This window comes from Pseudopipra pipra, chromosome 3, assembly GCF_036250125.1.
Source record: "Pseudopipra pipra isolate bDixPip1 chromosome 3, bDixPip1.hap1, whole genome shotgun sequence".
NCBI classification, from domain to species: domain Eukaryota; kingdom Metazoa; phylum Chordata; class Aves; order Passeriformes; family Pipridae; genus Pseudopipra; species Pseudopipra pipra.
This window is the reverse complement of record NC_087551.1, coordinates 24,677,739-24,700,958: the sequence shown is the minus strand read 5'-3', so window position 1 is coordinate 24,700,958 and position 23,220 is coordinate 24,677,739. Positions and strand designations below refer to the sequence as shown.

General features: G+C 36.7%; 1 protein-coding gene across 8 annotated transcripts in view; it reads right to left on the bottom strand.

Moving 5' to 3' along the window:
- EML4 (EMAP like 4) overlaps positions 1-23,220 on the bottom strand; it is a 153,724-nt gene that overhangs the window by 44,778 nt on the left and 85,726 nt on the right. For 3 of the 8 annotated variants that reach the window (XM_064648343.1, XM_064648344.1, XM_064648341.1), the window contains exons 3-7: positions 15,124-15,253; positions 9,854-10,027; positions 7,668-7,796; positions 4,553-4,578; positions 4,075-4,107 (exon numbers count right to left, since the gene is read on the bottom strand). In XM_064648343.1, coding sequence (XP_064504413.1) covers positions 4,075-4,107; positions 4,553-4,578; positions 7,668-7,796; positions 9,854-10,027; positions 15,124-15,253 — 492 coding nt within the window. Of the gene's footprint in view, positions 1-4,074; positions 4,108-4,552; positions 4,579-7,667; positions 7,797-9,853; positions 10,028-14,394; positions 14,418-15,123; positions 15,254-23,220 lie in introns of those variants that run through there. The other 5 variants (XM_064648347.1, XM_064648345.1, XM_064648348.1 and 2 more) reach the window with 4 other exon arrangements.

Sequence of the window (23,220 nt, the reverse complement as noted above, 5' to 3'; positions counted from 1 at the left end):
TAACGTATCAGGTGACATTAAGAATCTAAGTATTAACGACAGTTACCATTTGCAATGAACTAACTGAAATTTTAATACTGAACTCTAGTTTTTTATGAAAAAAAAAAAGGACTCAAAAAGGAATACTGGACACAAACGAGCTCAATCAAACTGTATCTAAATGCTTCCTGCTTAAATAATAAAATTCTAACTTCAACAAGAACCAATGGTAAAAACTTCCAAATACAAATTTGTTTTTTTGACAGTACTGATGGTTTTTAATAATATGCACTGTGCTTGAATGAGATCAAGCAGCCCAATAATGAGATCGACTGGGTCTCCATTTGCCCTCAGGGCAAGAGCGCCTTCAATAATAATCTGACAGAAAATCTGTGCCTGAAGAAAAAACTGTTCCAAGGTAGTTACTGAATTTTGTACTCTCAGAGGACAGGACACATTGTCAGCAGGGTAAATTTTTTCTGTTCTATGCTTCATGACTGCTCTGTGCTGTGAAGCTAGAACTATAGCACAGTTAAACTAACAGAATAAATAGTACTGGAAACTAACAAAGCACAAGAGAAAAACCAACAACAAAAAAACAAACGTAGGAATGCAGTGAATGTTTCCCATTAATTCTTTCACATATGGTTTTTATTGCCATCCAAAAAGTTTAAGTGTCTCATTACTTTATAATAAGTGAACAAGTGATTCATATATGGAGCGACTATCACTGAAAATCAAATTCAAACACAGAATCTCAGTGAAATAAATTACCTTTTATCTTAAAATAAGCCAGGCCTTTAACTTCTGGGTATAAAAATACAAATGCTTTATGATTAATACTTTAAAAATGTTTCTGCTGAAGTGAAAAGCAAGATGGATTTTACAGGCAATTATAAACACCTGCTGGTAAAGAATTTAAAAGAATAACTTTAGTTAGGGTTCTTTTAGGGCTGTAGTAAGCACCTGTTCATTTCACTCATATTGTCATCAGATTTTCACAGAATTTTAATACCTTCTTAGTACTGGATTTTATTGTAAAAAGATTGGCCTGACAAACAAACAAACTGACGGTATGACCTCTGCTTCAGCACATATCCAGATGCATAAAGCTCAGGACTAACCTTAACATGAAGTAGATGCAATTCAACCCAAGTGGGAGAGATAAAGGCACAGAGGGAATGTGATGAACATTGTAACACACGTGGCCTCGGCATGGAGCTAAACAGAGGATAATCAACTGGTTGCCCCCAAGGCAGCTGCAGGCTGTGGCTTCCCGTGCTGCTGCTGCTCCTGGCAGGAGAAGAGAATTGCCTAGGTCTTGTCGATATTTGTCGATATGCAACACTCTCTGGGGACTCCATATCAAACCAGTCAATCCAGACACCAAAGCTAAAGCCTTTCACTGTTGAAGCTCATCTCAGATTCTCACTTATTCCTGAAGTCTTTCATTATAATAGCTAATACATACTATCAACAGAAATCAGAATGAATCTGCACAGACTGTTGCAACACAGATATTACTGTAGTAACTTCTGCTGCTAGAAAAAATGGGTTCCAAGAACTAAACGTGCAAAAAATATATTTATCTATATTTTGTGGTACTATACTGAATTTTCAAAACAGTTTCTTTAATAGCTGAATCAGAAAAAGGAAACAAAGTGATTCCAGGATGTTCAAAGCTACACAAAAATGTCATCTTCCATCCCATTATCCCATGCAAACACCTTCTGTTATGATAATTTGCAATTTCACAGTGATTCCAAACTTATTTTATGTGTGTATAAAGACACCGAAGGATTTTTAATCAAGATTTGCTTTGAAGCTTGACAGTTTGCACACCAGCAGCCTTCCCAAGAGCCTCTTTCACAGAATTTCTAGGTCTAGGAAGCACATTGATACAGTTGTTACTGCAGGCGGCATGAGCCGGGGGCATATACAGTGTTTTACATACAGCCTAGTGAAACGAGCAGCTCTGGGGAGCTGCTCTAACTTAATTAACACCGTGCTACAGACTGCTCACCTCTAGGGGCAAAGGCTGGCAAGCCACAAAGGAGTGTTAAAGCAACTATAACTTCTCGTGCCTTTGGGTTGCAGAACAGGAAGGTCCTGTACAAACACCATGAGCAAAGTCAACCCTCCATCCCACCCTGTCAAAGACAACACTGTCCCAGCTCCACAGGATTTACCTCCAGAAATCTTATATTAACTACCTGTGCAACTTTTCAACTTCCTGACCAGCTGGGTCAAGGTGTCAACTGGAAATTGATTTATTTATGTGGCAACTATTAACTACAAAACAAGCTAAAGTCATCTGCCCAGAAGAGGATGTTGCACTATAGAGAATTGACTAGGTATTGCTAAGCTCATACTGGAAAAGACGGGTGAACCCTCTGCAAAAGTAACTTATACATGGTTACTTCTGTGGCAGTAAACACAACACAACACAATCTCACATACACAGACTCTAAAAGCTGTCAAAATTACACTCACTGGTCCATATTTTAGAAAAAATAAACCTCTGAATCCTGCTAATTGCAAGTCCATCCATGTTAGAGGCAGAATTATGTTTTGCCATTATATGTGTTTAAAATGCAGTAAATGCATTTTCTGTGATAAGACTCTCTCCAGCTTTCATATATGTGGGGCCCTGTTATCTGAATCATGTTTCTCTTTCATTCCAGTTAGGCTGAGAACAGACTATGGCATGTCAGACTTGGAAGATGCTTGTTCATCATATCCTCTGCATAGTAACACAATAGATAGCAGGGTACACGCTGAGGCCGCTTAAGTTATAGCTACTGGGATGAGAGAACTTATGGATGGCCCATTCTTGGCAGAACATGTAGAATTCTAGAAGCACATTGTAAGGAAAGAAGTACTACTGAAGGTATTTTAGATTTTAGCTACATGCAATTTGGTTTTCTGAAAAGCTGTTTTTAGTAGAAAGGGTATTTTTAATATAATAGTTTTATTCAATCCTTGCAAAGCTAAATTGCAGCTGGTCTGGCCACTAGTCATTACTTTTCCTTTTACAGTAACCACTGCTGCACATATATACTGGTCCACGGCTGGCGTTAAGCAACCTGGCATAAAGAAACATTTCTTCTTTGTTCTTGATGTTTATGCATTCTTTTTCACACATCTTGTCTTTGAAGGATGCTCTTGGTAAGCATCAATTTAGAATATTTTTATACCTGTAATTTCTCTCTGAATTAGGAAAAGATGAAGCAATTGGATTCAAATTCATTTTGCTTTCATTCCAACAATTTGTATAGTAACTTTCAAAAAATCTGAGGGTTTCTTTTCCTTTTTGAAGGAGACCAAAAGCAATCAAACTATGAATAATGTAAACTTGCTGACAGCACAGAATCTGAAGACTACAGATTTGTTAATTAGCAGCAAAAAAGCATGAGACAGAATCTCTGTACATAGATATGTACAGCATGCACTTGGGTTACATGCTTTAATTTTGAAACCGCATGCTTCAGCACAGTTTGCAGGACATCAAAGCAGAGTAGTTTTGCGACACCAGAAGTGGATTTCTTTTGTTTTCACATCCCACCATGTTCAGATAGACAGCTCCTTTTCCTGACTAAACAAGCCAGCAGCAGCGGGTAGCCACAGAATGCAAGATTCACTGGTGCAAAGATATACACTTTAGAAGAGACTCATTTTTCATTTTAGGAGACTGTGAAACCTTCCGTCTCTGTTCTTGTCTAATCAGTGTGTATATGTTGTAATACTGGCAAGACAGAAAGCTGAGATAAAACAAATCTTTTACTTGGCAGTTCTTAATACTCTGATATCTTAGGCAACAATGCAAGACTTCTATTCAAACACATATTCCCTCTCTGAGGAAATTATGTGTGTCATAATTTATTTTAGACTATCCCCAAATAATCCCAAAATAGATTGCAATGTGCATATGCATATAAATTTGCAAAAGAAGAAAGCTGAAATATTTATGTAAATGCTCAAAAAGTTTTTAAGAGATCATGCACTGATGCTCTCTGATGGTGAAAAGCCAAATAAAAGATTTGTGAGAGTGCTAAATTAGAAGAAAGCAACCAAAGGGCATAGCTTTATTCTTACCTTGGCTGTTTTTTTCACGAGTTGACATTTTTGCTGGTTATGGGACAGAAATAAAATATCTTAAAACTATTTCTAAAGTCTCGCTCACACCTGCTTGCATGAAGACTGGCACATAAGTCAAAACTTTAGATTTTTGTTTTCATAATCTCTCTCTATGCACATACACACAGAGAAAATACTAAAAAAAAAAGTTTTGTTTTACAGAAGTAAATAAATCCCACAACCCACCCATCAAAACTTTCTGTATGTCCTAAAGATCCAATCTGATGAGGCATTTCCCCATAATTTCAAAGACTCAAACATGTCTGGAGTAATGCTTGACCGAATAAAATCCTGGAGATTATTAATGTTTTTTTACCTCTAATTCCCTGTTTCACAAGCATATGTCCCAATGTATTCATCTATAGGAAATACTATTCAGTCAAAAGCAAGTATTTTCAACTTCATCCAGTATTTAAAAATAAATGTTTTTATTTACCTTGGCTGACAATGACATCTTTGTGCCTGGGGAAAAATTCAAAATAATATTGTTAGTAATATGCACAATACTTATCAAGGCAACACCATCTAGTTTTTACACATTATTGCAGTTAGCAATGTCATCAGATTCTGTGTACAGTGTAACTGTAGTACAGGATGCTAAATAACTGATCATTTCAGTTATTTAGCATTTTTACTCATATATTATTTTATGCAGTTCACTGTATCTTTCAAGTAACTTCAAGTGTCTTTGGTTCTATAGCAAGGGTTTCTAAGAATTAGTCTGATAATAACAAAATGCAAAAAGCTTCTAAAATAAATTATGGAGGGCATGTTTCTTGTGCACAGAAAATTCCACTTTGAGAGTGTGAACTTGTAATAACCAAATGTTTTAAGCTGCCAAACATCCTCAGGCCTGCATGCAAAGCATTTAACACCTGTCAAAATAAGTCATCAGCATAAAACACCACAAATTTTTCTAGGAATTAACTCTATTGGACACATGGATTAAATGTAAGCAAGTTGCAGTTTCATTTAAAACAGATCTGTGCAGCATTACTGGATGTGTTCAATGTCTTCAACAGAGTACAGCTGAGACTCTCCTTACCAGAGCCAGAAATTAATTACTCACAAAAAACCTCAATAATTTTTTTCCGAAGAGGGAAGAAATACTAATTTCCAGCACCAGAGCTACTTCTTAACAGAGTAACACTCCTTGGTGGGAGAATGTATTGCATAAAACACCCTCTTGAATTCATTTGAAATTCAGCAGAAAGGTATGAGTGGCATCCAGTATTTTTAGTTGGATGGCAGTCAAATTTTTGTAACAGTGACAAAGGGTCAAGCATATGCATGAGGGAAGTCATCTCTGGCTATTGGTAGAATCAGCCTTCACCACACTGCCAAATGAAAAATTTAAAGTAGATTCCCAGTCTTGCCTGAAAAACACTGCTGTGGGAACCCTCTTACTTCTTGTGGCTTTATCAAACTGATTTACAGCTCAGTGCTGGCTTAAAGACTGAGCTTAGTAAACAAAGTTCATATCCTGGTCTGATAGTGCAAAGCATATGTAAAACATTTCTGTCCTGAGGCCCACAGCAGGGGCTGAATTCTATTCCCTTGCACAAGATTCATGTAACTTCAAGCAGATGAGGCCAACGTTTCTTAATAGAGAAAAATAAATGGAAGATAACAATATGCCTTTGCACAAAATCAACCAGTTCTTATCGAAATATGGCAACAGAATGTAAGAAATTAGTATTAATATGTGTTCTTGTACGCAAATAGTGCCTTTATTATAAATGTGAGCAAAAGAACAAGGTACGCAAACAGTACAACACCCAGTCTTCAATAAGATGATGGTCTACAACTGATAATGTTTGAAGCTTTGTTTTCTGCCAAATATACTTAAGATATAACAGCTTCAAATGTTGACAATAATTAACAGACAATAATTAAAACTAATCTTTCCTTGTACACTCCTCTGTTAGACACCTGATTTTTTTCTACGTTACAGATTGTAGAAGGGCAACATTTAAAGTCTCTTAGAAAATAAGCAGAATCACAGAAAAATGAAATACAATACCTCTATTTTGACCATGCCTGAACCAATATGCAAAATGTCAATAAAAGTAAAATTTATTTCTTATTTTCAGCAAATTTGAAGTACATACCCCATTGTGAAAGATATTTCAGCAGCATAGCAAAAACCCAGCAAAAAAATCAAGACAAAGGGTTTTTTCATTCCAAAATATTATCTAACAGTACCCTGCTATAATCTAAATTGCCAAAGGGTTTTTAAACTCCAACAGTGAAAACCAATTACAAAAGAAAAAGAGACACTTGCAAAATATGTAATGCATAATCCCCTCACACACAGCACTTGACTGCTCTGCAGAACTCTTCAGGCTAAGCACAAAGCTTTTAGTAAATGTGCCGATATCCACACCCAAGATTAATTTGTTTTTGCTCTTCCCATTCCTAGGAAAGAAGGAATGCACTTGCACCACTCTTGACTCTAAGTATGTATTTGACAGTCTTACATGCAACCTAAGGAGAGCACTACAGAAAGAATCATAAAAAGACTGGAGGTTACTCTGAAAGGTCTGAAGAGTTTTATTTGTCGTAGTGGGAGGGGTTTTCAGGTAGTTCTGCCTTGAACCAGTTAATGGCTACTTGAATGAAGATTCATGAGCAGATCTACGAATCTGCAGACAACAACAAAGAAGCTGCCAGCATGGTGGGGAGATACTGGCAAACAGGAGAGGGGTCAATCAAAAAATCAACACCAATTCAACAAATTCCGCAAAATTTCAACCAAGTCAAAAAGAGAAACTGTGTGAAGACAAAGCAGGAAGCCCAACTGGCAGAGAGTACTGAGGACAAGTACTGTGGGTCACAATAGGGGTCAACAATGTGAAGTTACAGCAAAAAGCAAACTCTTGACCCTGTGCTGACAGAAGCAGGAGGAGTAACTACTCTGTGCTATTAATCTCCAGCGAGGCCTTCACTGGGGACCACAAACTGAGAAAACCTGCTGCTGAGGAAGTGGACGAGAGGACTGATAGGCTACCGCACATCACCTGCTGGAAATGACACTGAAAAGAAGGCACCTGCGTATTACCTAGAACCTGTAAAACAGGAATTTGCTAAACATTCAGATGGAGAGATCTACCTGAAAACATAAAAGTATATTCCTACTATCACAGTCTTCTTTAGAAACACACATACTGTGTGAAATCCAGTAAACTGACTTCAAGGAAATACATTTGCATTTTCAAATCAGCTTGAATTAGGAAAAAAAGGTTGGAAGCTTCACAACAGTGGCATTAAGCCATACACCTTAAATCATAGTACATAATTCTTCTAACCCAAATGGGCAACATTAAAATATATGTACGCAAAAATCCTGCATTCACATTTTATAATAAATTTTAAGATTCCACAGGCACCTGAAGCATCACATCGGCAAGTTATGTGAGTAGTTACTCATGGCAAAAACAAAGATGCAAATGGTCCTAGCATATACAGAAAAAAGTTCACTAGAATTAAACGATTTCATAATATTTTGACTCTGAAGTTCACTTGCTTTTATGTACCAAATCAATACATACTTGTCTGCATTCTTTGCCACTTTTGATATTAATTTAGATGTTGATGGTATTCTCATCAGCTTGTTACGACCATCATCTGGACTCTCCCAAGCACTATGAGGCTTTTCAGCACCAAAGGATTTCTTTATGCTAGAAGAAACAAAAAATATTTTAAATGACAAGGTGATAATATAACTAATTGGAACTCGTATGCAACGGACAGATCAAGCAGCAGGAGACAAAAGCAGAACTAGGTCTTCCTTCAAGCTGAAGCATGAAACAGGAAAAAAAGATTAGTCAAAAAGTTCTAACTGGATGAATGAAAACAATTGAGCAAGACAGTTGCCACATGTTTTAACTATTCCTTTGCATTTCCAAAAGCTTTTACATAAAGACTTGAACAAAATACCTCTCTTCATTACTACATTGCTAACAAATTACAAAAGCAGAAAAAATTAGGCTAAGTACATTAGCCTTAAAGAATAAACTATATTAAAAAATCAATTAAGCAGATAACAAAGAAAATTAATCTTTTTTCCCCTGATTAACTGTTCACCAGCTCTAGCACACTGATGTCTGAGGCAGAACAGTTCTATCAAATTACAGTTTCATATGGCTGCTTTGCAGTTAGCACATACTTAACAACATTAATCGTTTTAATCTTTTTGAAACAAATGTCTGCAAACTTCTTGGGTAAGACAAAATAGGTTTGGCCCAATATTACAGACAATTAAATTCATGAATTGTGATGAAATTTTCAGCAATCTTATTGTAGTCAATTTACACTAATGGGAACCTGCAAGTTATGCAGTCACTAGTTCATTAATTTCACACATGGAATACATGTTCAAAAAGTGATCTAGCCCAAATTACTCTTCAACCACCTGATTTAGTTTGCACATGTCCTGCTAATAGTATCATACTTCATCCCGTCAGAAATGCTTTTTGCAGGATTAAGTCCTGGAATGCAACCTTAGAAATGGCAAGCTCCTTCCACAGCCCCTCAAAGGTCCTGCGACAAACAAGTTAATCCAATCAAGTTAAATCATTATGAGACAAAAAAAGCATTTATTTTTTCCCCACACTGCAAAAGATTAGTAAGCAAGACTTCAGACAACTTTACAGTGAGATACCAGGCAAGAGAATAACAGGCCACAAGTTCAGCTTCAGACAACTTACGGGTTTGTGCAAGACATGGAGACAGAGCCTTTATGGAGTGTTACAACATGCATCAGTCAAGTGAAAGTTTAAATATTTATTAGAGCTGTGAATTCAAGCAATGCAAGACAACAATCTTGTGAACTAAAGCAAATTTCAGAAAAATAAATTTCATTTTCATTTTGTCTCGGTCTCCTAAATGCCAAAAAGTAAAAAAAAATTTCACACCTTCCAAAACAGTAAGGTGACAATGAATGAAGAAAAAAGAAACCACACCAAGTGATCTGCATAGTTTTGAAACTCAGAAGATACCACCCAAATCTTAAAATCCATTTTCTTGACTTTAAAAAACCATCTAAAATCCCCAAAGTACCTTTTTTTTTTTCTGTGCCTAATTCCCACTAAAATGATGGGAATTTAGAGGCAATCCTACATAAACTTCTGCATTTACTCAAGTCAAGCAGTTCTATGATCTGGGTGTAAAACCAGAACTTCACTCCTGTAAAGAATGAGAATAAATGCGAACCATCCTGCAACATAGCAGGAATTTGGGAAGGGCTACAAAAAAACCCCTTGAAAATACAAACTGCAGTCACTTTGTAAAATAATTATAATTTCTGAAGGAAAGGTTGCAATGATACTAGTATTTTAAAAATACTATTATGAGATGTAGTAAATGGCCATGTACAAAACACACTCCCACAATTCAGCTGTGTCAGAAAAAATATGTGAGGTGTATTTTGAGAAGGATCAAGTAATAGTCATGATTAAATATTTTAGAATGATGGCTGATTAGAGATAATCTACCATATTAGGATTTCAACCAGAGAACAAAAAATTTTCATAATCTTAAAAACGTACGTTAAGAAAAAATGCATTTTTACGTATTTGCTCTGCTGCAATGCATATTGAATGCACCTTCTCTAGCAAAAAAAATATCAGACATTAACTTGATCATGAGAAGAACTATTTCACATGACTTGTTGTCAAATATGAACTCAGTATCATTACAATAATTTTCTAGTTCTGTACTGTGGTACTGTGAAAACCTTTTAGTTGGAGTAGAACTCTTGCTTTCTTGAGTTTGCCTGTGTGTTTGGAGAGTCTGTGAGGAGGGCTGGGGAGAAGGTGATGCTTGAGTTTGTGGACTTTGATCATTAGAATGAGAGTCCTCTTTTTTTTCTTTCTGTCCTGGAGGTTTTTCCTTCTTTTTCTCTGTACCGCTGTAAAATAAAGTGTAACATAAGGGGGGAAAAAAAAAGGAGAACAAGCAAATAAATTAAAAAGGTGGGAGAAAATGTCCTCTGTGAAAAGATGGGAGAAGCATTTAACAACTTGCTATAAATAATCACAGAAAAAAAACTTTGATTAGTTACTCACTCTCTTCAGGTTAGCATTTTGCTGAAATAAGATTTATTCACAAGTTCCAAAAATAAAATACAGTGCAGGAGGCATGGAAGATTGTTTACTTATTTTTAATGCGCAGTTTTACTACATTTACTCCGATTTTCAAACAAACATCACTTTGATTTGAGCATGTCCTCCGTTCACGGGTGCTCCTACAGCATTCAAAGCTGACGCAAGTTGATGCACCACAAGTCTGCCGTCCCTCGGAAAAAACCACCGTGTGGTTCAGCTCACTGATTACCTTACCATGCTGTCAGACAAGGCTCAGTGCAAGTGAAAGGCAGGACTGTGACTTGTGCTATCTCCAATGAGCTTAAGCCCACCATGAAACTGTATCTCTCACTCCGTATTTCTGGATATGAGTGGTACTGCTTATCTTTGAGCTGCCACCAAAATTCTGAAACGCTGTTGCTTGTCCCTAGGCTCTCCCTGGCTGCACCAGAGTTCAAAGGAAATCACCCCTGAAAACTCATGACTGTTTTGATTTGTAGTTGACTTACATCAGACTGTCTTGCCACTTCTTTAGTGCCTTCAGTCAATGACCACTAAGAACATATCTTTATTTTCATAGTGCTGTATTCATTAGGCTAATATTTGAAACAGATTTAAATACATGTCATTAAGAATCTTAAATCTATTAAGAACCAAACCAAAGGTTCTCTAAGTAAACAGAAAGATTAATTAAAATGCTCTTCTATAAGGCAACATGCTTTTTAAGATACTGAATCATTCAAACAAAACCAGGACCTGAAAGAGAAGAGTACTCTGTACTACACAGCCTATTTATTTCCTAAGATAAAAGAATTAAATCTTCCAAGACAGACTTCTCAGTGAACAAAACCAGCAAGATACAAACAACAGCTAAAAAGGAAAAAGACTTTTCTCTTAGGGTCAAAGTAGCCTGCAAAGTAAAAAGTAAACAGTATCTTTCTGAACAGGAGAAGCCCGATTTCTGTTCTTAGACACCAATTTCCCCTGCCTCAAAACCTTGCATGATCTTAATTATTTGTGTTTCCACTTACCTTTTCCCAAAAATCAATAACAGTAAGACAACATTCAAAATAAACTCATAAAAATAGGCCCCCAATCATCCATAAGATTCTCTTTTTGCTTCTTTAGTTATTTCAATTAAAGTGTGTCATCTACCACTGAGACAAAGCCCCCAACACTTACATGAGTTCAACTTTTCCAATTGCTTTCAGAGAAGCAAAGCATTGAAAACCAGGTAAAATCATGAATAATAATATAAACCCCAAATACATTTGTAAGGATCACTCAGGATTTCTACTGTAAACCATAATAACAAGTTTAGGATGTCAATATAATCCATCAGAGTTACATTTTCTTTTCAAAAAAACAGACAAAAACAAAACAAAGAGCTTTCACATTTCTTGAGAGCATATATGTGATCATAGAGAACAAAGCTTGAAGAACTGTGGGGTTTGGTTTAATAATTTATAGCCAAAAGTCCTTAATTAATTTCTAGCATAAAAAATTTTATTATTTTTTAATCAGAAGACTTAGCTTGCACTTCTGGATGCAAAGTACACTACACTTAATACTATTGCAGTCTGTTGCAAGAAATGAAGAATAGTGAAATAAATTTTTGGAATCTCTTTTCATTAAAGACAATGAGTCTTTCTACTCCTATGACAGTCATGGACCTCTGCACTCTCTATCTCATAAGAATGGGATTTCTCACAACAAAGTCAATCTGTTAGGACAGGGGTTTTTTTATACCTTGTTGTCATATTTTTTTAACAAAATTGTATTTCAAGAAGACATGCTTCCAATTTTCCTTTTCCTTCTATTTAAGGATTTCAAAATACAGTCAAATAATGGTGAAAGATGGAAGGGAGGCAGGAAGAGAAAGAACAAATCAACATTATGACTTCGTAAGTCCACCCTGCATTGCTACAAAGAATGATCCTACTTGGTCAGAACGATGGCTCACCTGACATCATATCTCTCTGATGGTAGTATAAAAGAATTCTCCAGGTCATTAGGTCATGGTGAGATCATTATCTGTAATGCCTTATACCTTGGATTTCAATGAAGTGCTTTTATCTACCACCAGGTTGTAAGTGGGATTCTTTTTTTGACTGCCATTTTAATTTGGAGGGAAATCATGTAGATATGTGGCAGTCTGAGTACTGAATGCCTTCTGAATTTATTTTGTTTGGTCACTTCTGCTAAATTTTTCAGCTTAATTGTATTATGACTGGCTATTACAGAGTGGCTCTCACAACTAATACCTCTTCAACTAGGCCTTGCGTAACAACTGAAACCAAATTAAAACCAGTACCTTTTCTTGTGGGTTTCTAAAAACTAGTTGTTCCGGGAAGCAGCCATTTAATGCAGCCAAAAATTATTTCCAAAACCCAATCTGATGAGGTATTTCTTCAGCCTGCATCTGAGTAGTTGAGAGCTATTACTATCTGTCCTAATTTTGCAGTTTCTTTAATTTCACTTAGTACTATGTTTCATCCTTTGGGCCACAACACACTGGCAGCTACTGTAGATGGCAGTCACTGTGAAACATGAAGACTATTCTTACCAGAAGCTGTTTTCAGAAGAATGTTTAGTCCTAAGGAAAAGGATCAAACAGGTCTCTGACAGTCAATGTTTGGTTGGGTTTTGTCCGCTTGTACAAAATACAAACCGGTTTCCATTCCAGACTATAGGACTGAGATTTTCTCAACACATATATGACTTTATCTCTGTCAATGGGACATATCTACCTGGTGTTCACAGAATATTCCTGGGCTCTGATTTTAGTGACAGCTGGTATTTTAGCATACCAGCATTGTTGACATGAGACATGCCATGGCATCCCATCATCTCCAGTGTTCAGGTTGGTAGAACAAGATTAAATAGTCCACGAAATGAAACTGCTCATTCATAGAAGAAATTCTCAGAGACAGCAGCTCTACAGGGGCCAGAGATCCAGAAATGGACAATATTAGGAGTGCACCAAACACAGACACTGAACTTCAGCAACAGTAACAATTTGGACACAAGTAGGCCTTCTGTTATTTTGAGAAGATGTATGGCTATGTATAGTTAGAACATGAAAAGCCCTAGGCAGGCTGTGGGGTCTGTTTAGAATCTAAAGTTAATTCTATACCTACAGATGACCATGTCCACTTGTGGCACCACTCTACGCTTCAGCCTGAAGAAAGACCTGGACAAGTTGGGGTGAAGCATTCCACGACCAGCTGATAGTCTCCTCTGGTCTCCCTCCTTTTCACCACAACAAGTGGTAGAAATAAACACAGTTATCCCTAACTTTGTAAGGAGATGGGACTACTATTAACATTCACTTACATTTCCTTTTACCTTTCTTGAGCTGGTAATTTTACAAAAGGGTTTCTTCCAAGTACCAAACAAATTTAAGGAATAAAGACACGAGAGTGAAAGGAACTGCTGGAAAGACAACTAAAGAGCCTTCCTAGGCCTTTCTAAAACAGGAAAGGCCTTTCTTGAGGAAAGGAGTCACATCTCTTCATCCTCTGGAAGCAGTGGGCTCCCCTGGACACTTATTCAGGGGCCCAGGGAGAGCTGCCCTGTGCATATTACGGTTTTCCTCTTTTGGCCTATCCAGGTCTCCTTTTAAAGACCTTAACTCAGATGAAAGGGATGCCGGCCACTCCACTCTGCTCTTCTTACGTAGTCAAGTGTTGAGCAGCCAATGAATCAAGAAGATGATTCAGCACAAATGCAAGCTGAACACCACGTGAACCGGACTGGCTCTCATCAAAGTGCCAAGAGCCACAGGGGTAAGATTAATGGAAAAGTGCTAACTAAGAAATACCTTCCTGCAGGAATGTCTTTTGTCCCTGTGCCTGTCACAGTAGCAGATAGAGACATACACTGATCACTGTCTGATTTACTGTTGAAAAGTAAACATAAGAATACAATAAAAAGAAAGATATGCAATGCTACACGATGGAGAAGAACAAAGAGTGGGGCATTACCCTTGCTTTGCAAGTTCCAAAGGGCACTAAAGCTTTTTCTGGTTTGTTCTCATACAGTTTATATTTGCATGCAGCATTTTTATCCCCTGAAGTATTTCTTTGTCTTGTTGTACAGCACAGTATTTACATCCACACTAGAAGATAAACCAGCCCCTGCAGTTACCAGAGTACTCTACAGAGGCCAAGAATTTGTTCACGTAACTTACCACATTACACATCAGAGTATTCTCTGCCCCGTGGCTATATCTGGCAGCCTGTTCTTCACAACAAATAGGTACAAAACCTACTGTTCAAGAAGGCATGCAATCACTGTCTAACAGACCCACAGAAAAACACAGTTAAGCAAACACTTTGTTTACCATATGAAGCTGAAAGTAATATATGGAAGAAAACTACTATTGTTTGGTTCTTGGCTCATTTAACTTACAAATTACTCAAGCAATGTTATTTCCACACATTTGAGATCTGATACTGATTTCATAGAGACTAAGTAGCCATATTTGGGTTAAGATTGCAAAAATGTAAACTTTTATCCTAAACAATTCACTATTGTTTCATAGCTATTTTGCTATTGCCTACTATTTACACTCCAGACAATGAAGTCAGTTTTATCCTTTAATTTCCTTGGGAAGGAAAAAAAAACAACCTATAAATACCAGGAGGAAAAAATTCCCATTTTTACATTTGTGTATTTCCTTAGTGAGAATTCATTTTGGACACTATACAGTATAGAAATATTCTCCATTTATGAATTCTGTTCAGAACCCTGCTTAGCAGCCCAACAACATGGTACGTCTCCGAAGTTCATTTGTGCCTTACTAGACCTCAGGCAGCTCTGCTGAGTGTTGTGTAGAGACAAAAATCAAACTCTTGTTCTGTTTGGTTTTGGTTTTTTTTAATATATAAACACTTCAATTTTAATAAGAATTTGGTACCTTTTTGCAGCAGATGAAAGAGTTTCTTTTTTGGCAACAGAAACAGATGAACTGTGACCTGTTTTCCTGCTTCCTGTACTTCCATTAGTTATACATGACATCGAGATAGCTTCTCGCAGGCTTGGCTGACCTAGAAAAAAGTAATATTGAAAAACACAAGGGTTTAAATCTCTATCCAAAAGTCCATCTGAAAAAACAAAAAACTCTCATTTGTGGACTTGGTGTCACACAGCAGCAGCCTGAGCATTTGGGACAACCATCCAGTGACATACACTCATGAAAGCTTTAATCTAGGCAGCTGGACCCAGAAGACACCTGAGAGGGGTCTGCTTCTCTACCGCCACGCTGCTATGAAATAATTACTAAGTTATTCAAGGGTTGGGATTCTAAGGATTGGAGGGGAAAAAAAAAATAAATCAAGATTTTCAGTTTCTTTTCAGCTGCCCTTTGCACCTTAAAATACCTTTCAGTATATGCACTGTGGTATAGCTATTAAGTTTCTGATATTGCTCACTCTGTAGACCATCTGCCACATCCAGTGAACATTACAGACTCTCTCCAGGGATGAATCAAGAGTGTATATGTGAAGAAGGCTGTTGTCTGTCAGATGCCCACTTCACTCATTGCAGAAGTTTAAAACTATGCAGTGAATGTGGGAGGGGATTGCAAGGAAGACAAGGGAGAGCAAAGGCTCTTCTATTTTCAGAGCTGAACACTAGCCTGGCAATTAGCTTCCAGACCTGCCTCTGCCACAGAATGCCAGTGAAATACAAGGCATTTAAATCGAACCTGATGTTTCATCCTTTCCCACTAACTGTGTGTCTCTTTCTTTTTGTGTGCCTGTCTTATTTCCAAGGTCCTCCTCCTAAGCACTAAACTTGTACTTTTCCCCTCTGAAGCACTACATGCCCAGTAAAAAGATCCCTGGACTAATCTCACATTAAACATCCAAAAATCAGTGGTCACTTTTGAGCCCATCTCTGTGTCACATCCCCATTTCACAAAAAGCAAGTTGTTACTGCATCTCCTGGGGTCGTGATAACCAGTCACCCTCATTTCAGCAACAAGCACGAAGGACACAATCAACAGAAAAATAACAGGTCTGTGTGCATGGCACGCTTGGAATAGTGTGAGATAGATAAGGTCACACATTGAGGAAGTGAGGAGTAAAAAAGCAACTCGGGAGAATCGACAACTCTGTGCACAGAGGACAAACTGACACAGATGCCTTATTTGAACAATACCAGTATTTGGTCCATTTGTCACATCATGGCTCTATCAGGCAGGTTGAGAGGCAAATTAATTCTTATTTTAAACAAGCACTTTATATATGAGAGATACTCATCAAGGGAACATTAGATTTCAGAACTATTTGTATGAAGGCGGAAATGGGCTGACTTGCACTAACCATATACTTCTTCAAAATGCACCACGCATCATGTGATCACACCTGAAATTCAGATCAGGAAAGCAAAAAGGAGCATGCAGAATATCCCAGGCAGAAATGAGAAAAAAAAGAAATCTGAAGAAAGTAAAAGTACACTTAAAATCAGAAACACTTCAAAGATTATATTTTCTTCCTAAATTCTGCATAAATCAATTTGCTGTGTGATTCCTTCCAACCGGTACTCTTTAGAGACTGTTTATTTGGACCATAAACATTTGGAACACAGATTTTATTTTAGAAGTTAGCACAGTGTACAAAACCTCTAAAGCTCAAGAGATTTTTACCCTATGTAATTCAGATGCAAAACCAAAAGCGTATGAGCTTATAAAGCACTTTTACTATTAGAAGCCTATAAATTAGCCTCTTTTATTTTCAGTGACAAAGTAAGTCATCTTCTTTGTGGAGATGCACAATATCAAGGCCTATGATTCACTCTTGAACTGCATATGACCTTAACATCTCTGTCTGCTCATTGTAATAGATTAATGCCTCTCCAACCAGCACTAGCATGGCTTTCCAGAAACGTGAACTGGGAGACGTAACAGTGGTAATTGCTAGTACAGCGGGGAAAGCATTCAGTGGGAAGTGTAAAGAACAACAGTGCTACAGACAAGGCACAGGAGCTTAATAAGATGGAGAACACACTGTCAGCTTTATCAAGCAAGGAGCACGTAGCCGTTTTGTTTACTGATGACATCTAGAATAATTACCCCTACTAGGTATGGAAAGTGTTAGTTCCTGTTTATGTCTAGCCACAAAACTGATTAGAAATAAAAATCTACATCAGTGTAAAATTCTGTATCAGTGTAGTGTCATGTACTCATTACAGAAATGTGCACTACTCCATGCAGGGATGAATACAATAATAATTAAAAAAAGGGAACCAAACAGCAGTTTTGGGATTATTTGTTTTTCAGTAAAGTGGATATTGATAATAGATCTGCAAAGTGCTTCCTAATGTCAACAAGTGGCATGCAAAATAACGTTTGAGATTAAGATTTTTGAATCAAAGTAAAAACAAATTTTGCAAAATGACTAACAATGAAACATAGCCCGGATAAAAAACTGCAGTGACCATTTTGTTTAAAGTGTCAAAAATGTATAAGGCTTTCTTACACTCCAGAAAAAAATCTTGATCAGTTACAGTAATGTGCCACACTTGACATGCAATAAAATGCAAAAAAGCAAGAAAAGCAATGAAAAAATCCCAACAAATAAAACACCCCGAACCCCAGACCCAATACCCCTCAGAAAGAAGACCCCTTCGGGGAAAAAATTCAATTTATCATCTGCAATTATATGTAAAGAAAAAGCATTTATATTTTAATCCACGAGAAGGAAGTGCAAGTTTAAGCCCTGTGCACATCCCAGGCAGCGAAGCAGTAAGGCCTGGCTGCCCATAGAGACAGAGACACACAATAGGGATCTTCTCAGCTGGGTCATAAATCTGAGGAAGCAGACCCACCAGTCCAAACCACTCAATTCTCTTCATGACTCTTAACCAGGGCATCTCTACAGTCAAAAGATGTAAAAATTAACACCACTATAACCTTCTTCACTGCAGAGACAGTACTTCATAGTCATAGTAGTCAAGTGACTTTGCTTCAGACACCTGGGAAATAATGAAGCAGGACAGGAGAACACAAATTCCAGATCAATGCACTAAAACAATTGAGTTCTCCCAGCACTCTGGCTGCACATCTCTGCCAATACCATGTCATACGTCACCTGCTAGTATAAAAAGTCTGAAATTTTTCAGGCTGAAGAGCACTCAGCATTATCTGCTAGCTTGGAACAAAAGCCAGACATAAACTGAACATAAAATGAAAGCCAGTGTATGGTGACCAGGATTAAAGCCAAATTGTCAGAGATCAAAGTGGTAAAAAATGTCTTTTATGGATAATGGATTCATCTCTGTTCTGATAATTTTCATAGAATAGTATCTGTTGAGTTCAAAAGAAGCATTTCATTAACATCTGTCAAGTATACAAATGTGTGAATTAAAGATAAGTAGGACTAGAAAAAACAGATCACAATAAACCAAAAATCTTTTTCCAACTCTTTATCAGCCTTGATTAGCTAACTGGGGAAAAAAATGAAGCCAAGCTGTAAGAGGCAGTGTTAAGTTTTGAAAATGTGTGTCCTGTGATAATGCAACATTTTTGTCTCCAAACATACTTAAACAGTGCTAGAGCTGAGGATCGGTTAGTAATTAATTTTTTTCCCAAAACTCAAAAGTTACAATATTTTAGGTTAAAATGTAGTTTATTGTGTTATTAATCATGCTTACTGAAACATCAATTTCCTTAATATCTTCATATTTGCCAATATCCTGACAGATAAACTGCCTTAAAAAATAAAAGCAAACCTTTCTTTCTCTTCTTCAGGTAGTTCCAATTTAAAGTAAGTAGCTGCAGCTATATTATAACTTCTCTGGACACTTAATTCAAGTGGATTTAAAAGAAAAAGCTCAATAAATTACATGTTACAAAAATCAAAAAGTGGGGCTCTATAGCTTCTTTTTTTTTTTTCCCCTCTTCATTAAGGCATACAACACCCAAGTCCTTCAAAAACCTTAAAATACTTCACTTTCAGCAAAACTTTACAAAGATTTCTATATTTCAAATATATTACATGCCATGGGGTTTCGTGCAAATAAAAATGACGCCTGGAAGGACAGGAAACCAATTTAGTACTCTTACTGAAGAAGCCTACAACGTTAACTCACCAGAGAGCCCACAGAGGTGAGCTGCAGAAAAACAGACAGAAACAGTTCTAAGTGTACCAGAACATAAGATTTTATCTGCACTTCCTTCCTAATATAACAACATCAAAAACAAACTAGAAATTATGACAAATTCTAAACTTATTTCAAGATTTTATAATGAATTGTATGAAAGCAGCTTACTGTAGCCACTGCTCTGTTTCCAAACTTTCGAAGGACCTCAAGTCCCTCAGTTCATGGAAGATGCTGGCAAAGAAACAGATCAGAAGCACTAAAAATCTTTCCAAAGCGAGTACTGTATTCTGAAGGGTAGAGAAATATTTTCTTCAGCATTTTGTTTTATTCAACTACTTCACTTATATAGTGAGAGTCAAATTTTGATTAAGACTTCTTAATTGGAAAAAAACGTTCTCTTCTTCTATCACACAAACAAACATTACAGGTCAGGGTGAGACACCAGGTTTCAAACAATGACAAAAACACATCAAGAAAAATAATTCAGTCCCCTGCCTATGGGTTATGCTGCTTCCTGTTTAATAATCAAATTTTAAGATAGAACTAAGTTCTGACAAACTTCATCATTCTTACAATAATTATATCCAGCTACAAAGATGCATGGTTCTTATATTTTTTTTTTTTAAATGAGGCCAAATTTCACAATTTTTAACTGACAGTTAGCAATTAAACATATATTATTTGTCATTTCCTATTAAAAAGAAAAGAACTATCTGAATAGAGGTATGTTTATACGCAACAGTTTGAGAATGTATAGCTAATGCATAAATCTTGAGATGCAAGTGAATCTTTCCTAACAGGTAGATAAACTAACTAAAATGTTAAGAATAATTAAATACATATTTTGAGATTTCCTACAAAACTTTTATAGCTAGAGACTTAACCCATACATTTCTAACTTAAATGGTCCTCCTATAGATATAGAACTAGTTTTTCAGGTGTTAGGGGAGCCATGGCTCCGCTCTTCGAGCATGCATTTAAAACATGGAAACTGAAGACTTCTTTGTCCAATTGCATGTTAAAACCACACACCCCTTTTCCTTTTCCCTCCTATCTTATTATTTTGCTGTACCTTCCTAGAAGCACCATCTACTCACTCAACCAATTGTCAAATGCACTAAATCCAAGCAGAGGAAATAAAATTTTAACTATGATAATTTGAAACAATTTGATATAGTCTGGCAAACAGTGATGAAAAAGCTATTGCAGTGTTATAAACAATAAGCAGTTCTTATTTGAAAAAGTTAATGGCAACACTGAACTCTTTCAACACTGCAATTCTTAGTTTGAGAAGCATCACAGAGAACAGCAGAGTACCACTCAGGAAAATTTGCCTACTGTTCTAATAAAAGCACACAGATGCAAAAAACATACCCAAAACTGTAAGAAGCATATGGCAAAAGAATAAGGATACTTTTCCCTACAACTGAAAAATGCTCTACAATGCTCTGAATATCTTCTCCAATGAACAAGATTAAGATCACTAGGTTACAGAAATTATTAAAAAAAAAACCAAAAACTCCTGAACTTTTTTCTTCACTTCTCTTCCTAATCTTGGTTTAGCTGGTTACTGACCTTTAGTTCATTAACGTCCTCTAGTCCAAATTCTTTGAATAAAGGAAAATACACGAAGAACATAAAAAATAGTAAGTATAAAAGAAGAAAAAGAAAATACTCAATAAGTCAGAACAGAAGATAGGAAAAATGGAGAAGAAATGCAGAAAATATAATTTTAATGCAGAAAGAACAGATGGCACTAAAACCAATACCTGGAAAATGCATTAAGACCTCAAGAGTATCATTATTTGTTATGTGAGCATACAGTCTGCAGACTTCAACTGGACTTTTCCCATGAGTAAAATGACACATGTACAAGCTTGCCAGGTTAGTTTTAATATTGTGGATAAGAACTTACGTCTGACCACTACCATAAACATTTTCCTATTTACATTTCTATTTTCTCTTCCATTAACATTACTGATTAGACAAGATAAACATGTACTCAGTTATAGAACAACTCTGCTCATTTTAAGACTAAAAAAAACCAAAAAATGCAAGTCTATCTTATCCTTTCATTAATGAAGTTTGCTGGACACCTGAAGTCAATTTTTGTTAACATAAAACAAAATGACAATGTTATTGAAAGGAAACCACTGTTGAGATAAGGAAAAAATCACATCTGAAGTGCTTTGCTTACATTAGTGCAATGAGACAGAATTTGATGAGACATACTATTTCATATAAGAGAAGGAATCAGGAAAAGAAGGAAAACTTGATGGGTTCCTATTTTAAAAGCCCACTGCACAAAGGAAAAATGAAAAATAAAAATACCCCACCAACTGCATTTCCAGTACATAGCTGCTTTTGCAGGTCCCCAAGAACATTGCTTTAAGCAAAATAAAATATCTCTCAGTCTGCCAGCCTGCATTGTCATGAGAAACCCTTTCTGCATATTGCCATCCACTATTCCAATTTCACTTTGTGAGTTCAATTTGCATACGAGTTATTTGATATCAATTCCTGTCCAAGCAATAGGAAATGTTCCCCTAAAGGTTTAACCTTTGACAAGCCTCCTCATTATTTCTTAGTCTAGAAAAAGGACATGAACTCTGTTTCTCTACAGGCAGACATCAGATGTACTTTCTGGTAGATGGCCACTTTTTCAGGCACAAGCTCATACTCCAGTGAAATGATCAGCCTGAGATATTTTACTGGTGTTATTGTGTGGCACAAACTTGTCCACACACTCAGAGCCTGAGGGATGAATTCTCCCATTACACACATTTTGATACCCTGGAAGATTTTAATAGGTTTACCAGGCACCAGCTGTGAGCCAATCTATCTTGCTGGCAGCCATGAGTACCAGACTGCTTTATGCTTTCCTTTTCTTCACTGTCCAGGTAATCTTTGGTTTGGGAACTTTTTGTGAATGTTAACAGCATCAATCATGCATCAACAGCAGAGGCATGTGGCAACAAGAGCACAGAGCTGCCAAAAGCAAAGAATTTCCCACCAAAGAAATTCTTCTTACAAAGCCATCTATTAAAAAAGAAAATAATGAGAGAAAGGAAAATCCCGCAAACACACTCCCACACTCTGATCCCCACAAACCCCATAGCTGCTGGGGATCTGATCTCTAACCAACCCTTACACATTTCTAATCCTCAACACTGCCTTCAGACCTGGTAATTTCTCCTTTGTGTAGTTATTCTTAGCTGTGTGCAGAGCTGGAGAAGTACTATCATAGCCTTTTTTTTTTTAAGAGATTCTCTCTATTTAGAATAACTTTGCATTGAGAAGTCACATGCGAACACTCCCAGCCTGCTTTTCTCTATGAAATACAGACAAGTGCTAATCCTGTTGCAATTCCTACTAGAAGTATTTTCCTTATTCAGTATCTCCACTTCATGCTTTACTAGGAGGCACCGCAGTGGCTAAAAAATCTTGCCCTTTATCTTATCTTCTACAGTTCAGAAATCTCTGTATGAAGAGTAGCTTGCTTCTGAGAGAGGGCTAGACACATAAAATCATAGGTAGCAACCTCCTGACTGATAGCCCATGAGTTAGAAATAAAAATCTACCCATGTCCAGACAAATTTTTTCACTGAAGACTGGACTAAGTTCAAAATAAGCATGAGGCACAAATGTAGGAAAAAAAGGAAAAACTAAGATTTAAAGGATAATCCAAAAACTTTATCTTCAGCTACTGTTTCAATCTATCAACCTAAAATAAAGAAGCAAGAAAATTAAGAACAGAATTAGATCACCAGATGTGCAATGCAGACTAACTAGACAAAGCATGATGGGATCGCTTTTTGTACTAAGTTGAGCCATCAACTTCAGAATAAGAAAAACCAGTGAAAAAGTTACAAGGATTTGTCCCTTTTAGCTTGATTCACAGACTGTTCAC